A 17632-nucleotide genomic window follows, 5' to 3' on the forward strand; every position below is an offset into this window, starting at 1 on the left:
AAGAACAAATATAACTGATGTAAGCACCCTATACACTCATCATAGACAAGCCATTTTAAACAAGTGAATACAACCACAAAAAATAATTGACAGAACACCAGGTAATAGAAAAGAAAAAGTTGTAATCAATAGAAACATTTACTTAAAAAACCACTCCCAGGTATACTCCGACAATTGGCGTAACCCCAGCAGAAAATCCCGAGCAAGCGCTAGAGCCGGCTTCTTCAACCGAGCTACTGCACGCTTAGACACATGGCTCTTTTTTAAGCTAAGAGTGGCTCTAGTGTGACCTACCCTTCAAAATAGCCAAACTAAGATAAAAGCTTCTGCGATAACAACTAATTTATAACTAAAACTGAAATTACTTAAGTGCATAACTAAATTTGTAAAGAGCTGGACTGGCTCTGATTTTGTGGTATGCTCATTCGCTCAAAACCATCAGCAGTATTTGAGTTCGAAATAGTTCAGTTTTGTTAAACTTACTCTGTAGTCAAAAAAGGTTTTTCAAAAAACGTTAAGAATACAGAATTAATAGCAAAAAAATTGCAGAAAAAAATACCTTTTCAATTTCGCCTCCTTAAGTTGATGAAAAAATTATAGTGTTTACGTTTTCAAACTTCGGAAAAGTTAAAACCGTTTAAAACACAACCATTGCAAAAAACTGAGCAATTGTTCCGAATCACTCATCTGGCTTTTTTTCCTTTTGATTGCAGCCGCGATCCCTTTTTAGTAAATCCCTTCAATTACAGAAACTATGGCTGTAATAATTACCATTTCAACATTGAAAATGTCTTTTTCTTACAGTTTCAATTAAATTAATCAATATAATTTCACAATAGTTAATCTTCTACATCTGGTCAGATTAGATATAACTCATTTTAATACCAAACATTTGGTTTATTTGGACTTGCTTCCATTGCCCATAGCTGCGAGCACGGTCTGCTTCTGTACAGTCTGCTGTACAGTCTTCTTGGTGCCCGCCAATTCCACCTTCCCCTCCAACGCATCCTTCAATTGGTCCTTCGACTGACCTAGAGCACAAATTGAACACTTGTCTCATTACCATCATCATGTTATAAACAATACAGTATAAATATTAGTACATTTCATTATACTTTATAATCAACGTTTAATTCATAAATTCATAATAAAAATTCATACTTTAATGAGATGTGTCAGTTGAAAAAAAAAATTGACGTGAGTTATTCACACCAATCGCATATGTGTGAATTTGACTTGTTTACAAATTTACTCGGTCGCGGCTAAAGTTTTGTTTTGATTCGCTGTTATTTTTCTTTGGTAGCGTCGGCCGTGAATATTTTTTCTCCATCTGCGCCAGCCGCGGTTATCTTTTCCTGGGTCGCGGATGCATCTGCTCGGTTTGCAAAGTTTTGAAGTACCAAGTTTTGGTCGCGGCAGTTTATTTTCTGCCTCACTGGGGTCACCGAGACAAACAAGACTGCTCGTATCAGCGCAAAGCAGTGATTATTTCCCGTATTTCAAAGTTTTCAATTAAAAAAAATTGCGGCTAAATCTCAAAAATTTCAAACCAGTCGTTTTCGACAACAGGACAAATTTTTTATTTTTTTATTTCGTTCGAATTACGACTGAAAGGGCTTTAATACGAAATAAAACTCGACCGATTCCGATGATCTTTTGTGGTTCCTGATTTTGCAGGGAAAACAAAAAAAGAAAAAAAAAGGAATACAAAGTTCCGAAAAACAGAACTCAAATACCCGAACACAAAGTTCATCTCCATTTTCAATGGTCGGAACAATAAGCAAAAGTAAGATACCGAGAAACTCTGTATGACTACGGTTCAATTCGTTTCAACAACTATAGGGCGATTTCAGATTATTTTCCCGAAAGCCTTCACAAATGAGGGTTTCAAATCAGTTGCAATAGAGAAAACTGCTCAAGGCCCTCAATGAGATGATGCTGAATAGATTGCAATTGATGGATCAGTACAACAGTGCCGAAGTACAACAGTGCCGAAAAAAAATTAGTTAAACAGAGCCGAAAAAGAAAACTTTGTTAAACAGTGCCGAAAATTTGAACCAATTTCAACAAATTAAGTGCGGCAATCAAACACTAAGCGGCAAACTTTTACAATCTTAGGTGCCCTTGTAAGATTTTGACCGAGAAAATTTGCGAAAATAATTGTTTAATTTGCAAATTTGCAATTGCAGACAATTTGGCACCAAAATTGGAGTAATTACTTAGTTAATTAGCGTCATTATTTTCCCACTCTTAAGAAAATGTTGGAAAATGCGTTTAAATTATTCTGAAAGTTTCCCGCCTTTTTCGGCGCTATTGTACTTCGGCACTGTTGAACGCCCCCAATTGATTTTTCTCCCTATGTCTGCTCCTGGTATTTATTTAGTTTTGTTGCTATAGTCTGTGTTACTCTCCTTTTGCTGTTTTTCATTCTCAGCGTTTTTATATTAGCGAATTTTATTTCTGCTGCATTCCAATTGGTCGAAAGTTTGAATGCTTTATATCGTATTCGTATCATTCAATTGCGATTTCTAGTTTTGCTGCATTCTGATTGGCCGAACATTCGACTGTTTCATTCAACTGAACAATTTCTCTCCTTTCTTAAAAAGAGGAGATTGTTAAGTAGATCCAAAGACGAGAATAATGAAAAAATTGATGACAGCGACGATAACGATAATAATTTACAGACAAAATCATGAAATGTAAAAAAAAGCTTTTCAAAAACAGAAAACACAAAATTTTTACATAGAATTTATCTTTGTAAAATTAGTTTTGAGGAAGACGTCATTGATTACAAAATGTTAGCAAAAACTGACAGTTATATAGTTTATTTTTAAGTCGATGGTTCAAAAAAAAACTTTTTGAAACTAAATCAAAATTGAATTATTTTTTTTGATACAAAATGCATAATTTTCTAGGCTGAAATTGCAGATTGGAAACTCGACGAAACTAAAACAATCTATAAGCGTTTACCAGTCTTATTCAGAACTACTAATTTGCAAAAATAAAAGAATTAATTGATTTCAAGTTTTCTCGAATGCTTTGTTATGGTAATTAAATTAGATCACGAATCATTTTAGTTCTATTTCCATATATTTCATTAGTTTAATTCAATCTGTCAAGTTCTGGTACTCGCAGGTGTTGACCTTCGGAGTTGTTCGGCATCTTTGGTTGACTTCCAAAGGTGACGATCAACCTTATGCATTCGAAAGCTGTCCTTTTATACATCAGATATTAAGCGTACTGATTACTCTTTTCCAACATGGCGCAGCCAACAGACAAAGTGGGACTAAAAACCTCTGTTCAATTAACTTAATTTTGGACACTGAAGCTTGCGGAACCACCCATTATATGAAAACAATGGTTCAACCTAGTTCAATGGGGGATGGTAACGAAGCATGGGATTATTTCGATTTTTTGTTAATGCTTGAACATGTTAACGATAGCCCAAGTTGCTGCTTCAGCGTCGGTAATAGACGGAAAAAAACTACTTGGGCCGGAACAAACGCCAACGTCTCATTTTTGCCGTTGACTGGGGAGAACGGACAGGATGAATTCCACAGGCGAAATACGACATCTGGATCTGGGGACGACCTGTTATTCGAAGGTCCTCGTTGCGGCTGAAGCGCAGTTTAAAATAGAGAGAAACGAAATTTACGAACCTTGCAGCTGTTATCGAGAAAACAAGCACTTCAAGGGATGCATTAATTGAAAACAAGAATAACCGAGAATGAGCTCTGCAGATCAACCAAAACGTCGACAAAGGTCATCCGGATAGCCTTATCCTACAAGCGAGGTGATAAGTACATAAAAAATTTACGTGCCAAGACCAAGCGGAAAAACCGGCGGAGCGTTCCAAATAAAAACAGAAAAAGTGGGAGCAAAAAAGGGAGGATAGCATGTCAACCGACCACGTGCACGAGGGCCATACCAAGGACAGCCCGAGTTCCGACGGCGAGCACAACCAGGAAGTCGACGATGCTATAACTGCCGACAGGTTGGGTTACAAAGATCCAGCGAGAGGGACTACAAGTAATTTCTCCTGGAAAGTGGGGCACTATGAATTTATCTGTCGGGAAATGCGCAGAAATTGAGAGCCAACCACAGTGGGGTTAGTTTAAGGACAGGAAGACCGAGACATGAAAGAGTCGGATGAGATGGAATATGTCCTCTTACAACATGAAAGCTCGGTAGGCTGGGTTAACATGTCGGCGGAGAAACACAACTCATAGGATTTGGGCAGCTCAGAGGATTACGTAGTGATGGCGATGCAATCAAAACAAAAAACTGAGTTAAAGGTAGCTCGAGCGAAATTGCCGCTTAAAATCAACGGGAAACGGACAAATTTGAGGATCGACCGTGGCTCAATTTCACAATCAGCGAACTATAAAGGACGTTGGGCACTGCATGCGAGAAACTGAACATTTTGCAACCGAAAGACAATGAAATCCGTGATTATGGAAATAACTCTTTTTACTTGGAAGTGGAGCTGGATTCGAATGGATGCGTGGTTTCGTCAAGAATCAAGTTGATTGGAGGAAACCGACCGAAGTGGAATTGGAACTGGAGTCAAATGGCCGTTGGAAGTGGAAATGGATTCGATTGGATGGGTGCAACGACGCGAGGCGTGCAACGACATATACACGTAGATCAAGGAACAAACTTCATGTCTAAAGATGTCAAAACTTTTTGAAATGGAGAAGGAATAGAGATCATTCAGCCGCCGGTGAACAATTATCAGGCGACAAGGTGGGTAGAACGAACGACTGATAGACAAAAATTTCAGTATTAACAAATGCTCGTGAAGACAGATCGGAACCCTTTAAGACGATCGAGCACTAAAATTTTCAAATAAGCTACTCTTAAAATTAAACTATTTGCAGCGCACCGCGGTCGGGAAGCAAATACTGTGCTAAGGAAGCTCACAAGGAAACCATCATTAAGAAAACTAAACTTGTATAACGTAAAGCGATCAAGTTCTGCTTGCTTAGATGTACGACACCCAGCGGTCTGAAACATTCCGCATCTATTGGATACGTACTGCGGTTTCTGATCAGAAATCGAATAAAACGTTAGCAATAGAAACCATCCGATTTGGCTGGCGAAAGACCAAATTACAAACCACGAAGCCGTTGGTTCGGACAAAGAAAGGACCTTCAGCGAAATATATTTCCAAGAAGAAAAGGAATGTTATTTTGAGTAAATTAGTTTACGAATCATTTTAGTTCTAATCCCATTACTTTCTTTACGGTCAACCAATCAGTCAAGTTCTGGTACTAGCATGCTGAAGCCTTCGGAGTTGATCTCCAATTCATTGTCTACGATGAGCCTTTTATTCAGCTGCCCATTTACACATCTTAAAGTAACAGTGCTGATTACTCTTTCTAACAGATGATGACTTTCAACGTGCCAATTTCCTTGCGACTTTTTTATGCAGTTTTTTCTAAAAACTAATTTCAATTTTTTAAAAAGAAATCACGAGTTTTCAGTTTCATTTTTTCCATCCCTCTCAAGCATCATCCCTCACACGCAATTTCAAGCAAAAATGATATTTTTTCGTCTATTACCGTAATTTTTGGATAATTAATTTAACTCAATTCAACTTGAAGTAATGTCTGAGCCGGAATAGTTCGCGCTGTCTACGTAACTTGTTATTAGACGATTGTTTGCTCGCCCTAAAAATAAAAATCTCAAGTTGTCCGAAATTCCAATCTACAAATCTACAAACTCTCATAATTTTATCAAAAATGACCACCGAATATATATATATATATATATATATATATATATATATATATGTATAAAATATATTTAATTTTGAGTACTAAGTAACATTTCTCTCAGATAGTACTAAGATTTCCTTAAAAATTATCAGCTGAAACGTAAAATTTCGTCTGGATAAAAATCAGCACGAGCTCAAATACTCCGTCACTTTCTTTACAAGTTAAAAAAAGAAGAAATTGCTAGCTAACCGCAAATGAAGCTAATGTTATGAAAAACGTTTTTTCTTGGAAAATTGATTAGTTCATCAAAATATTAGTTTGAAACAAATTATTAAAGCATAACCTGCCGGTTGAATAAAAGTGGAAACGAGTCGGCATTGACATTGATAATTGGCATTTGAAATAAACACCTTTGCCAAGTTTGGAGCCTGTAAGCACTGTTTTTAGGGAATCGTTTGACTTTTTGCTCGTCTTGGTTAGAGCTGTTACCAGGGCCATTGACTTCTCAGCTCCACATAGAATGCAATCACTCCCGTTTTTCAGGCGCTGCTTCCTGGAACACATTAAAACTTTTCAAAACTTCAAGAAAACTTTGATATAAATCCGAAAAAAGTGTAGCCTATAATTTTGCCCAATTTCGTACCCGTTTAAAATTTCAAAATTTTATGATTTCTATTTTCTTCGATAAAACCTGCAGAATTTGAGAAAACTGGACCAAAATGAAAAAAAAATTTGAATCAGCTTATAAAGATAAATGTCAAGCTTCGTTTTTAGCGTTTTTTTGTTATTGGAGAGCGCAATTGGCCTTCCCACTTGAAAACTTGAACACAAATCAAAAATCAAAATTACCAAAAATCAAAATTACCAAAAATCAAGTAGAAAAATGTACATGGATAACATAAAGATTTTTCCTGAAAAAAAGATATATGGCCAAAATAAGTGAAATGCTCCACAATTTATTTACATAAAAACACTCAATGCATGTTTAAGGGGCAGTCGCATTAGTCAGAGCTCTGTCTTTTTTTGGAACAACTGTGGGTCTTTGAATTACCTTAAGTTTAAAACATGCCAAATTTGACAGGGTAATTTGTAGTTTACTCCGACAAGTACTTGTAAAAATCCCGTGGGCCGTATTTTTTCCTTCACAAATAGTTCGAACTGGCACACACCCAAAAACGTTGCAATTAAAACATTTGCATAGAAAATTCTTGCTACTGACATTAAATTCTGCTGGTGAGCAAACCTCAAAGCATTGTACAATTAAATACAGTTTTTTAAATTGCACTTTGCTTTGAGGTTTGCTCACCAGCAGAATATGATGTCAGTAGCTGGAACTTTCTGTATAAATATTTCAGTCGTAGATTTGTAGGGTTTTGCATTTGTCGGGATCCATGAATGAATGCTAGCTACGACTGAAAAGGAAACGCTAACTGAATGCATAAATTTGGTTTTTTAGAATTAATACCCAACTTCATATGATGATAAAAACTGAGTTCAATAGCATCTGAATTCACTTCAACGAACTAACCGAAAAAGAAATAGAGAATTGTAAGAAATCAAATATGAAAAAAAACTGCACGAAAAATTTAATTTCTGAAGATGAACTCACACGCCGAGTTTTTCCTCGATCTGGTCCACATTACACTTGTTGCATGTGTCCATTTCACATTTCTTACAAGTGAACAGAACTGCAGGCGCCTTACACTCTTTACACACCATGTTTAATTTGCTTGCACTTCTTCGGAATCAGATAAAACTCAAAAATTTAAAGCACAAAGAATGAATGTTATGGTATACTTAGATGTTGGTATGCGAAAATTTTTGAACTGTGTAAAAAGCGTAGTTTATAGTTGACTTTTATGGTTAGTTATCTTTCATATGGTAATTAAGAGATGTAAAAAATAAAGAAGAGTTTGTTGAAGAGTGCAACGCACAACCACTTACAATAAATTTTCTTGGCTATGAATGATGTCATGCTAGTGAAGCCAGTTCTTAAATGACTACTCTCGTTTTTTGAAGAATCTAAGAGCTCATATACGGCAATTGACTAATTTCTAGGCTAATTTCCAGACCAAATCAATGAAGCAATTAATTTTAGACCATGTTTCGACTAAACTTTAGACCATGTTTCGACTTATTTTTAGACCATTTCAGGACCAATTTTAGGAATAGGTCGCGGTGATTTTTCCGCGACTGAGATAAGGTTTTTTCACACTTCGTCCGCGACTATAAAACCCTGTCCAGACAAAGTCAAAAAATTAATCGCAGACTTCGAACCAGGAAACTTGAGTTTAAGTCCGGGGTGGTCCTAAAGTAATTTCGGATGAGGCAAACCGTCTGTTCGTCATGCTCATTTTCGGCCGGATAGAGAGAGAGAGAGAGAGAGAGAGAAGAGAGATGAAAAGAGAGGTATTTTCACACTTCGTCCGCGACTATAAAACCCTGTCCAGACAAAGTCAAAAAATTAATCGCAGACTTCGAACCAGGAAACTTGAGTTTAAGTCCGGGGTGGTCCTAAAGTAATTTCGGATGAGGTAAACCATCTGTTCGTCATGCTCATTTTCGGCCGGATAGAGAGAGAGAGAGAGAGAAGAGAGATGAAAAGAGAGGTTTTTTCACACTTCGTCCGCGACTATAAAACCCTGTCCAGACAAAGTCAAAAAATTAATCGCAGACTTCGAACCAGGAAACTTGAGTTTAAGTCCGGGGTGGTCCTAAAATAATTTCGGATGAGGTAAACCGTCTGTTCGTCATGCTCATTTTCGGCCGGATAGAGAGAGAGAGAGAGAGAGAGAGAGAGAAGAGAGATGAAAAGAGAGGTATTTTCACACTTCGTCCGCGACTATAAAACCCTGTCCAGACAAAGTCAAAAAATTAATCGCAGACTTCGAACCAGGAAACTTGAGTTTAAGTCCGGGGTGGTCCTAAAATAATTTCGGATGAGGTAAACCGTCTGTTCGTCATGCTCATTTTCGGCCGGATAGAGAGAGAGAGAGAGAGAGAGAGAGAGAGAGAGAGAAGAGAGATGAAAAGAGAGGTATTTTCACACTTCGTCCGCGACTAAAAAACCCTGTCCAGACAAAGTCAAAAAATTAATCGCAGACTTCGAACCAGGAAACTTGAGTTTAAGTCCGGGGTGGTCCTAAAGTAATTTCGGATGAGGTAAACCGTCTGTTCGTCATGCTCATTTTCGGCCGGATAGAGAGAGAGAGAGAGAGAAGAGAGATGAAAAGAGAGGTATTTTCACACTTCGTCCGCGACTATAAAACCCTGTCCAGACAAAGTCAAAAAATTAATCGCAGACTTCGAACCAGGAAACTTGAGTTTAGGTCCGGGGTGGTCTTAAAGTAATTTCGGATGAGGTAAACCGTCTGTTCGTCATGCTCATTTTCGGCCGGATAGAGAGAGAGAGAGAGAGAGAGAGAGATGAAAAGAGAGGTATTTTCACACTTCGTCCGCGACTATAAAACCCTGTCCAGACAAAGTCAAAAAATTAATCGCAGACTTCGAACCAGGAAACTTGAGTTTAAGTCCGGGGTGGTCCTAAAATAATTTCGGATGAGGTAAACCGTCTGTTCGTCATGCTCATTTTCGGCCGGATAGAGAGAGAGAGAGAGAGAGAGAAGAGAGATGAAAAGAGAGGTATTTTCACACTTCGTCCGCGACTAAAAAACCCTGTCCAGACAAAGTCAAAAAATTAATCGCAGACTTCGAACCAGGAAACTTGAGTTTAAGTCCGGGGTGGTCCTAAAGTAATTTCGGATGAGGCAAACCGTCTGTTCGTCATGCTCATTTTCGGCCGGATAGAGAGAGAGAGAGAGAGAGAGAGAGAGAGAGAGAAGAGAGATGAAAAGAGAGGTATTTTCACACTTCGTCCGCGACTATAAAACCCTGTCCAGACAAAGTCAAAAAATTAATCGCAGACTTCGAACCAGGAAACTTGAGTTTAAGTCCGGGGTGGTCCTAAAGTAATTTCGGATGAGGTAAACCATCTGTTCGTCATGCTCATTTTCGGCCGGATAGAGAGAGAGAAGAGAGATGAAAAGAGAGGTTTTTTCACACTTCGTCCGCGACTATAAAACCCTGTCCAGACAAAGTCAAAAAATTAATCGCAGACTTCGAACCAGGAAACTTGAGTTTAAGTCCGGGGTGGTCCTAAAATAATTTCGGATGAGGTAAACCGTCTGTTCGTCATGCTCATTTTCGGCCGGATAGAGAGAGAGAGAGAGAGAGAGAGAGAGAGAGAAGAGAGATGAAAAGAGAGGTATTTTCACACTTCGTCCGCGACTATAAAACCCTGTCCAGACAAAGTCAAAAAATTAATCGCAGACTTCGAACCAGGAAACTTGAGTTTAAGTCCGGGGTGGTCCTAAAATAATTTCGGATGAGGTAAACCGTCTGTTCGTCATGCTCATTTTCGGCCGGATAGAGAGAGAGAGAGAGAGAGAGAGAGAGAGAAGAGAGATGAAAAGAGAGGTATTTTCACACTTCGTCCGCGACTAAAAAACCCTGTCCAGACAAAGTCAAAAAATTAATCGCAGACTTCGAACCAGGAAACTTGAGTTTAAGTCCGGGGTGGTCCTAAAGTAATTTCGGATGAGGTAAACCGTCTGTTCGTCATGCTCATTTTCGGCCGGATAGAGAGAGAGAGAGAGAAGAGAGATGAAAAGAGAGGTATTTTCACACTTCGTCCGCGACTATAAAACCCTGTCCAGACAAAGTCAAAAAATTAATCGCAGACTTCGAACCAGGAAACTTGAGTTTAGGTCCGGGGTGGTCTTAAAGTAATTTCGGATGAGGTAAACCGTCTGTTCGTCATGCTCATTTTCGGCCGGATAGAGAGAGAGAGAGAGAGAGAGAGAGAGAGAGATGAAAAGAGAGGTATTTTCACACTTCGTCCGCGACTATAAAACCCTGTCCAGACAAAGTCAAAAAATTAATCGCAGACTTCGAACCAGGAAACTTGAGTTTAAGTCCGGGGTGGTCCTAAAATAATTTCGGATGAGGTAAACCGTCTGTTCGTCATGCTCATTTTCGGCCGGATAGAGAGAGAGAGAGAGAGAGAGAGAAGAGAGATGAAAAGAGAGGTATTTTCACACTTCGTCCGCGACTAAAAAACCCTGTCCAGACAAAGTCAAAAAATTAATCGCAGACTTCAAACCAGGAAACTTGAGTTTAAGTCCGGGGTGGTCCTAAAGTAATTTCGGATGAGGTAAACCGTCTGTTCGTCATGCTCATTTTCGGCCGGATAGAGAGAGAGAGAGAGAGAGAAGAGAGATGAAAAGAGAGGTATTTTCACACTTCGTCCGCGACTATAAAACCCTGTCCAGACAAAGTCAAAAAATTAATCGCAGACTTCGAACCAGGAAACTTGAGTTTAGGTCCGGGGTGGTCTTAAAGTAATTTCGGATGAGGTAAACCGTCTGTTCGTCATGCTCATTTTCGGCCGGATAGAGAGAGAGAGAGAGAGAGAGAGAGAGAGAGAAGAGAGATGAAAAGAGAGGTTTTTTCACACTTCGTCCGCGACTATAAAACCCTGTCCAGACAAAGTCAAAAAATTAATCGCAGACTTCGAACCAGGAAACTTGAGTTTAAGTCCGGGGTGGTCCTAAAGTAATTTCGGATGAGGTAAACCGTCTGTTCGTCATGCTCATTTTCGGCCGGATAGAGAGAGAGAGAGAGAGAGAGAGAGAGAGAAGAGAGATGAAAAGAGAGGTATTTTCACACTTCTTCCGCGACTATAAAACCCTGTCCAGACAAATTCAAAAAATTAATCGCAGACTTCGAACCAGGAAACTTGAGTTTAAGTCCGGGGTGGTCCTAAAGTAATTTCGGATGAGGTAAACCGTCTGTTCGTCATGCTCATTTTCGGCCGGATAGAGAGAGAGAGAGAGAGAGAAGAGAGATGAAAAGAGGTATTTTCACACTTCGTCCGCGACTATAAAACCCTGTCCAGACAAAGTCAAAAAAATTAATCGCAGACTTCGAACCAGGAAACTTGAGTTTAGGTCCGGGGTGGTCTTAAAGTAATTTCGGATGAGGTAAACCGTCTGTTCGTCATGCTTATTTTCGGCCGGATAGAGAGAGAGAGAGAGAGAGAGAGAGAGAGAGAGAGCTCCCTCATATCTACGCAAGCAGCAGTAAATTATAACTAAGATTGGATTGTGTTTTGCCAGTCGTTTTTGAAATCCGAATTGCAACTGAATAAAAAAACTTTATATGATTCTTCATTAGGATGATGATGGCAATGCAAATATCAAAAACCCATTTTGAAGGGTCGCAATTACTCCTATTCGCTTTTTGTGGGTTTTCTTCCTTCAATTTTTCTTTTAGCTGTATCCATCAATGTGAAGTATCAGAGTATTGTATACCAAATATTTAAACAAGCATCTTGTGACAAATCTCAAGCCGACGTTGAAATTTTTTTAAACAAAAATTCCGGGCATATACGGAATTTTCATGCCGTCAAAAACTAGATAGATATATTACTACTTGTTCTGCACTTAATTTACGCTTATTTGAGTGGGTAGCTTAGCTTTTCAACCGCAACATCTGTTTCACACAGCCTCACTTTGAATCGGATGGAATCCTTCATTGGCGAAGGACCAAATAAGCGAAAATAAAAATCAGTCAATCTGATTTCAGTATTCAAAAATTGGAAAGAAAGCGTGAAATTCTTGAAGAATGTAATTATTAATAACATTAATATTGGTCAAATATCAGTACGGCAGAAATATGCAAAATTTTCGAACTGTCCTTTACCGCTGACAAATACGAATAAATCTAATATTTCAAAGTTTTCATTATAGAAAAAACAACAGACTTAAACACCGTATTTATTACAGATGCGTCGATTATAATTGCAAAGCCAAATTAAGTACAAAGATCCCTCAAAAAATAATTCTTTCTGTCGACGAATTTTTTCCCAATGTACCCAATCATCAATGTTTTGTCAGAAACAAAATTATAAACACAAAAGAACAAAAATTTCAAACTTTTTGTGCGAAATGTTTGCCAAAAGATTCATTCCTCAGAAACAGAATTTAGTAACAGTTTACTACGATCGATTTAGAAAAAAAACAAGATTGAATTGTGGAATGTATACAGCAGGCCCTACAATTTACAAACAGCTAATATCTGCAAAATCTGACATTCCAGTTGATACCTCAAAATTTCCCGTGTCAGACCAGTATTGAGGACGATAATGCTGTTCTATAAATTCAGTATAAGAAAAAGCAGATAATTTTTCCCGGATAGAAAATGGCGAAAAAGCAACATAACAGACAATCAAATGGCGGCAGCTGCACGCAAAAGTACGAGAGAACCTTACGAAACTGGTATTGTAACTCTGGATCAAAATGAGAACAATACTTTCGTTGTTTCCCTAGATTTGTAGTTTTTTATACTTGTTTTGATATATTATTCAACTTAATTTGATTTATTTTATTATTTAAAATTGGCAATTGGCTCATTTTAATAATTAAACTTTGACTGTTTTTGTTTTGATTCAGAATCGTAAATTTTTGTCCAGTATGAACGGTAGAAAAATAAACGATCTGTGATCGGTTGAAGTTTTTCAACCATTCGGTTCTCCGCCCATGAGAATTGCCCCATTTTAATTGGCCAAGCAGTATTTTCTGGGCGTCCTTTACTGTTCCATTCGTTGAAATTGCTTAGGGTTTCTCCGATCAAAGTGCCAAGACTTTTGTTTTGCACTCTATAAGCGTGTTTTTGGTAATAGTATGAGAAATTGAAAATCGAGAAGAGCTTCAGATTTTCTTTTGTTTTATTATCATTTATGGAACTGTTCGTGTTGCTGTAGACAAATTTTATTTCAGTTATTGGTTACAACATTAAAAAAAGGATCTCGCACATAGTCGCTTCAACCTTAATATCATTTTTCATGTGAGATAGCATTCAAGTTTTTAGTTTTTTTTGGGTTCTCCGTTTTTCCCAGTAAGCTGAACGAACTATACTTGTGTAGAATTTTTTTTGAACTTTTATATATGCTCTTTTACATCTATTGTCCTTGTGTAAACTGGCTCGAAAATGCATAGATTTTTTCGGAAAAAGTTTCTTTCAACAACAGAAGGTAAGTTTAAGCGCCAAAAAACACAAATGAGCTTCAGTGTTAGAGTCTGCTTTATCTGGTCCGTTTGAACGGGGTTTAAGGTTTATTTGTCCAGTCGAGCATTTTATTTTCATCCGACCGCAATTGCTTCAAGTTTACCTCAAAATTTGTGAGCGCAAATGGAATATTCTGGACATAACAGTGTAGTTCATACGGTCCTTCAAAACTCAATCCAAAACTAATTCCACACTGAAATTCCCGGTAGCTCAAAGATTTTATGGCGCAATTTTTTCACAAGTAAAAACTTTCAATTGCTGAAGAACACTTCCATCATTCCCCAATATATTCCTCCAGCTTTCGATCATGAGTAGAGCACCTCAATCGGTGGCTAAAAAAGTTGGGATTTATTAACAGCAGCTTCTCATATATAATTTTTTTGTTATTTATTTTTATCCAGACTGGCATAGTCAAAAGATCAAAAGTAACTCTTTATTCGGGATATTTCTTTTCTTAAGTCAACCATCCGAAGCCTAACCAGAAGGTTATTTGTATAGAGTTGCAAGAGCGCATGTATCTAGCGCCTATTAAGCTACGATTTACCTGCAAGAAGTCACGTTGCAAATTGCAGCGCATGTTCATATGATTGCTGGGCACCATCACAACAGTTAAGTTAATTATACAGAACATATCGTAGTATAACAAACAGAGCTATCACGAGGAGGAAGTCGGTAGTTGTTCTACTAATACTACATTTGCATTGTTGATAAATTGTCCCAGTTCGCTCCTTCTTTTGAAACATCAGTTTGACCTACAATAGCATATAGTGTTTTCATGTTTTTCAAATTGAGATATTTGGTGAAGCTTTCTAAGACTGAATCAGTTCCTCGGCCGCATCCGATCTTTTCTACTGATTTCGAAATGTTTTGACTCTTGACCATAGCTACCGGCTCGATGTATCTCCGATGTTAAGGTCATCAAACTCTCAAACAAGTCAAATAACTCAAACCCACTTAGGGTTTCGTTTCTCAAATTGTTGAGTTGCTTAGCTCATTCAAAATTTTTTTTTGATATAATTGTTGTTCTACAGCGTACAACAACTTTACTTGTAGTAGTTCGGATTGGATAACCGCTGATTTAATTGCAGCGCACCACTTGTAAATTATATGATTTGTAAAATACTTGATTTTCGCTAGTCACATGTTTAAATATGAATGACGTAAAGTTGAAACTTAAATTGAAATTACAGATATTTGTGAAAAATTAGGACTTAATGACCAGCGATATAATTTTTTCAATGTTAACATACATTGCGTAAGCTCGGTGGTGTAGTGGTTGCCTTTCCTCCCGTCGATCATTCAGCCAACATTCGAGGCCGCAACGTGAAACGCATTTACTCGTTGCTTAAGTCTGAGAGGAGATTATCCAAACCGCAACCATCTTGATGTAAAAACAACACTACTCATATATCAGAGCAAAGCCCTGAATAATCCGACTGCCGCATAATTGGAATCGAATAATGGAAAAAATTTGAAAAAAAAAAACAAAATTTAGACAAAATTTAAAAACAAGTGTCAAAAAATGAGTATTATGAAATTATTCACCAATTAATTTTCTTCGATTCAGTTTGGAACAATTTTGAGAATAAATAAACCAGCCGAAAAAAAAACAACCGAAAATGCGCGGAGTATATAAGCCAGCCGAAAAATTACATCATATGAATGAATTTGCATAACTTGCGTAACTGTTACATAATTTTTACATATCTGTTATATAACACTTACGTAGTTTCGGCTTCTTTATATATCACCACAATTTTATGGTGCGGGATATTTCATCTAACATATACAAAACTCATTGAGCTTTCAGCATCATAAATAAAATCTTCACAGCGCGCATAAATTAGAACAGAAAATGGCATAAATGTCAATTTTCAAACCACCGACGCTTTAAAAATATAATCAAAAATGAACTTTCTTTTCACATTTGAACTCAGGGAGTCAATATCTTTAATTTGGTATCAAAAAACTTGAAGAAAACTATGATTTCGATTGTCGAAATTTCATTGAATGACAAAACCACCCCATCAAACATACATTTTCCGCGTTTCTTCGACAGTCGAAACAAAAACACTGCTCGTATATTAAGGCCATGCTTTGAATGTTTTGAGAGCAATTGAAGGCCAAATAAAAAGTTTAGAAAATTGACGCACTAATTGAAAAAAAAATCTTCATACATACTAATAAAAACTCAAGAGGGATATATTTAGCGTCTCGTATCCCAAAAAAATGACCTGCCTTAATTAAATTTGGAATGCAATTAAAATTGGATCCGCCAATAAAACTGAGTCTTTTAGCAAACCAGCGTAATAAAATGATACATGATTGATTGACAGACTCAAAATGGCGCTCAATCTGGGATCAAGCTTCCCCAATTCACACAATTATCTCACAATTTGTCAAAAAAATTATCAACTTCAAAAACACATCAGTCTTTGCGCAGACAATAACACTGGTGTTGAATGGAAGCTCAGCAGAGCAAGCGGACGATAATCGCCAATGCCGCGTTTGAAGTTAGCTTTCTGTCTAAAAGAGAGCTAAAAGAGTGATATGCTGCAAAACCGGTCTGCTAAAAGAGTGATATGCTGCAAAACCGGTCTGCTAAAATACGTACCCCCAGCAGTGTGTCTAACGTCTTCAATACGTTTGTTGACACCTATAGAAAGGAGCTGTCATTCGCAGACCACATTTTGTTACACCATTTTGCGTGTCTCAAGAAAATTTAATTAGTTAAGCATTGTAAGAATGGCATATCAAGTTCCCCACTCGCTGAAAAATGGCCGGTTGGCTCTTCAGGCATGACCAAAAGCATTTCTTGATTAATTGCATTTTTATAAACTTTTATTGCGCAAGCTCGAATACGCAATTAGCGGCGGCAAAATGTTTGATCCTAGTTAAAGATGCAGTTAGTTCGTATCTGTCCCGTGTCTGTACAAAACAGTCCCATACAAAACAGTTCAAAACAAAACAGTCCGAAAAAACATAGCAAAGTACAAAAAAACAGTCCCATACAAAACAGTCGAAAAACAGTCCCATTGATCGAAGTGATAATTGTTCTAGAAGCTGATAAGTAAATTTATCTCATATTAAACACATTTTGATTCCAACTAATTCGGATAACAATAGATTGCTCAAATTCAGTTTTGTTTTTTCCATTTGAGTCAAAGTGTCTGGCGACATGTTCAGTCGTCAGGCAATACTCACAATTACAACAGTGACCTTAATTTTCGCGAACTTATTCGAATGCTTCTCGCAACAGCATTTCTGCCCGTAGAGGACGTCCCCGCAGCTTTCGAGCTTCTGCAAGGTATGGCATCTGAAGAAAGTCAACCGATTTTCAATTATTTCGAGGACACATATATTGGTAGACTGACTTCTCAAGGACGACAGAAGCCCAGATTTGATATGGAGCAATGGAGTTGCCATGAAAGAGTAAAAAACGACCTTCCCCGCACCAACAACGCTGTAGAAGGTTGGAGCAGCAATTTCGTGAAACTGGTCAATAGTAAGCATCCATCATTCCCAAAACTGATCGAGAAGTTCCAGGACGAGCAAAAAAATGCGGAAATACTGTTGGAAAAAATGTGCGCAGGACAAAAAGTAGCCAGACTCAAAAAAGCTAAATACCAAAAACTCGACACAAACTTGATCACTATGATTAAGTCATATCAACCCAACGATATCATTGGGTTTTTGAAAGGATGTAGTTGTAATTTTAAATTATAATCAGATTTTTCTTTTTTTTTATTTTTCACATTTATTCCATATTGCCAAGCAATAAAACT

The 17632-nt window shown here is 37.6% G+C and overlaps 1 protein-coding gene across 1 annotated transcript; it reads right to left on the reverse strand.

The window, feature by feature from the left end:
- Positions 1 to 792: 792 nt before the first annotated feature.
- LOC134842877 (uncharacterized) lies at positions 793 to 7608 on the reverse strand. Its single transcript, XM_063859382.1, has 3 exons — positions 7330 to 7608; positions 6064 to 6273; positions 793 to 1031 (listed from the first exon to the last, which is right to left on the reverse strand). Exons 1-3 carry the CDS (start codon positions 7437 to 7439, stop codon positions 863 to 865), a joined length of 489 nt encoding a protein of 162 aa, XP_063715452.1. The 5' UTR covers positions 7440 to 7608; the 3' UTR covers positions 793 to 862.
- Positions 7609 to 17632: the final 10024 nt, after the last annotated feature.

The sequence above is a fragment of the Symsagittifera roscoffensis genome, chromosome 3 (assembly GCF_963678635.1).
Source record: "Symsagittifera roscoffensis chromosome 3, txSymRosc1.1, whole genome shotgun sequence".
Taxonomy (NCBI): Eukaryota; Metazoa; Xenacoelomorpha; order Acoela; family Convolutidae; genus Symsagittifera; species Symsagittifera roscoffensis.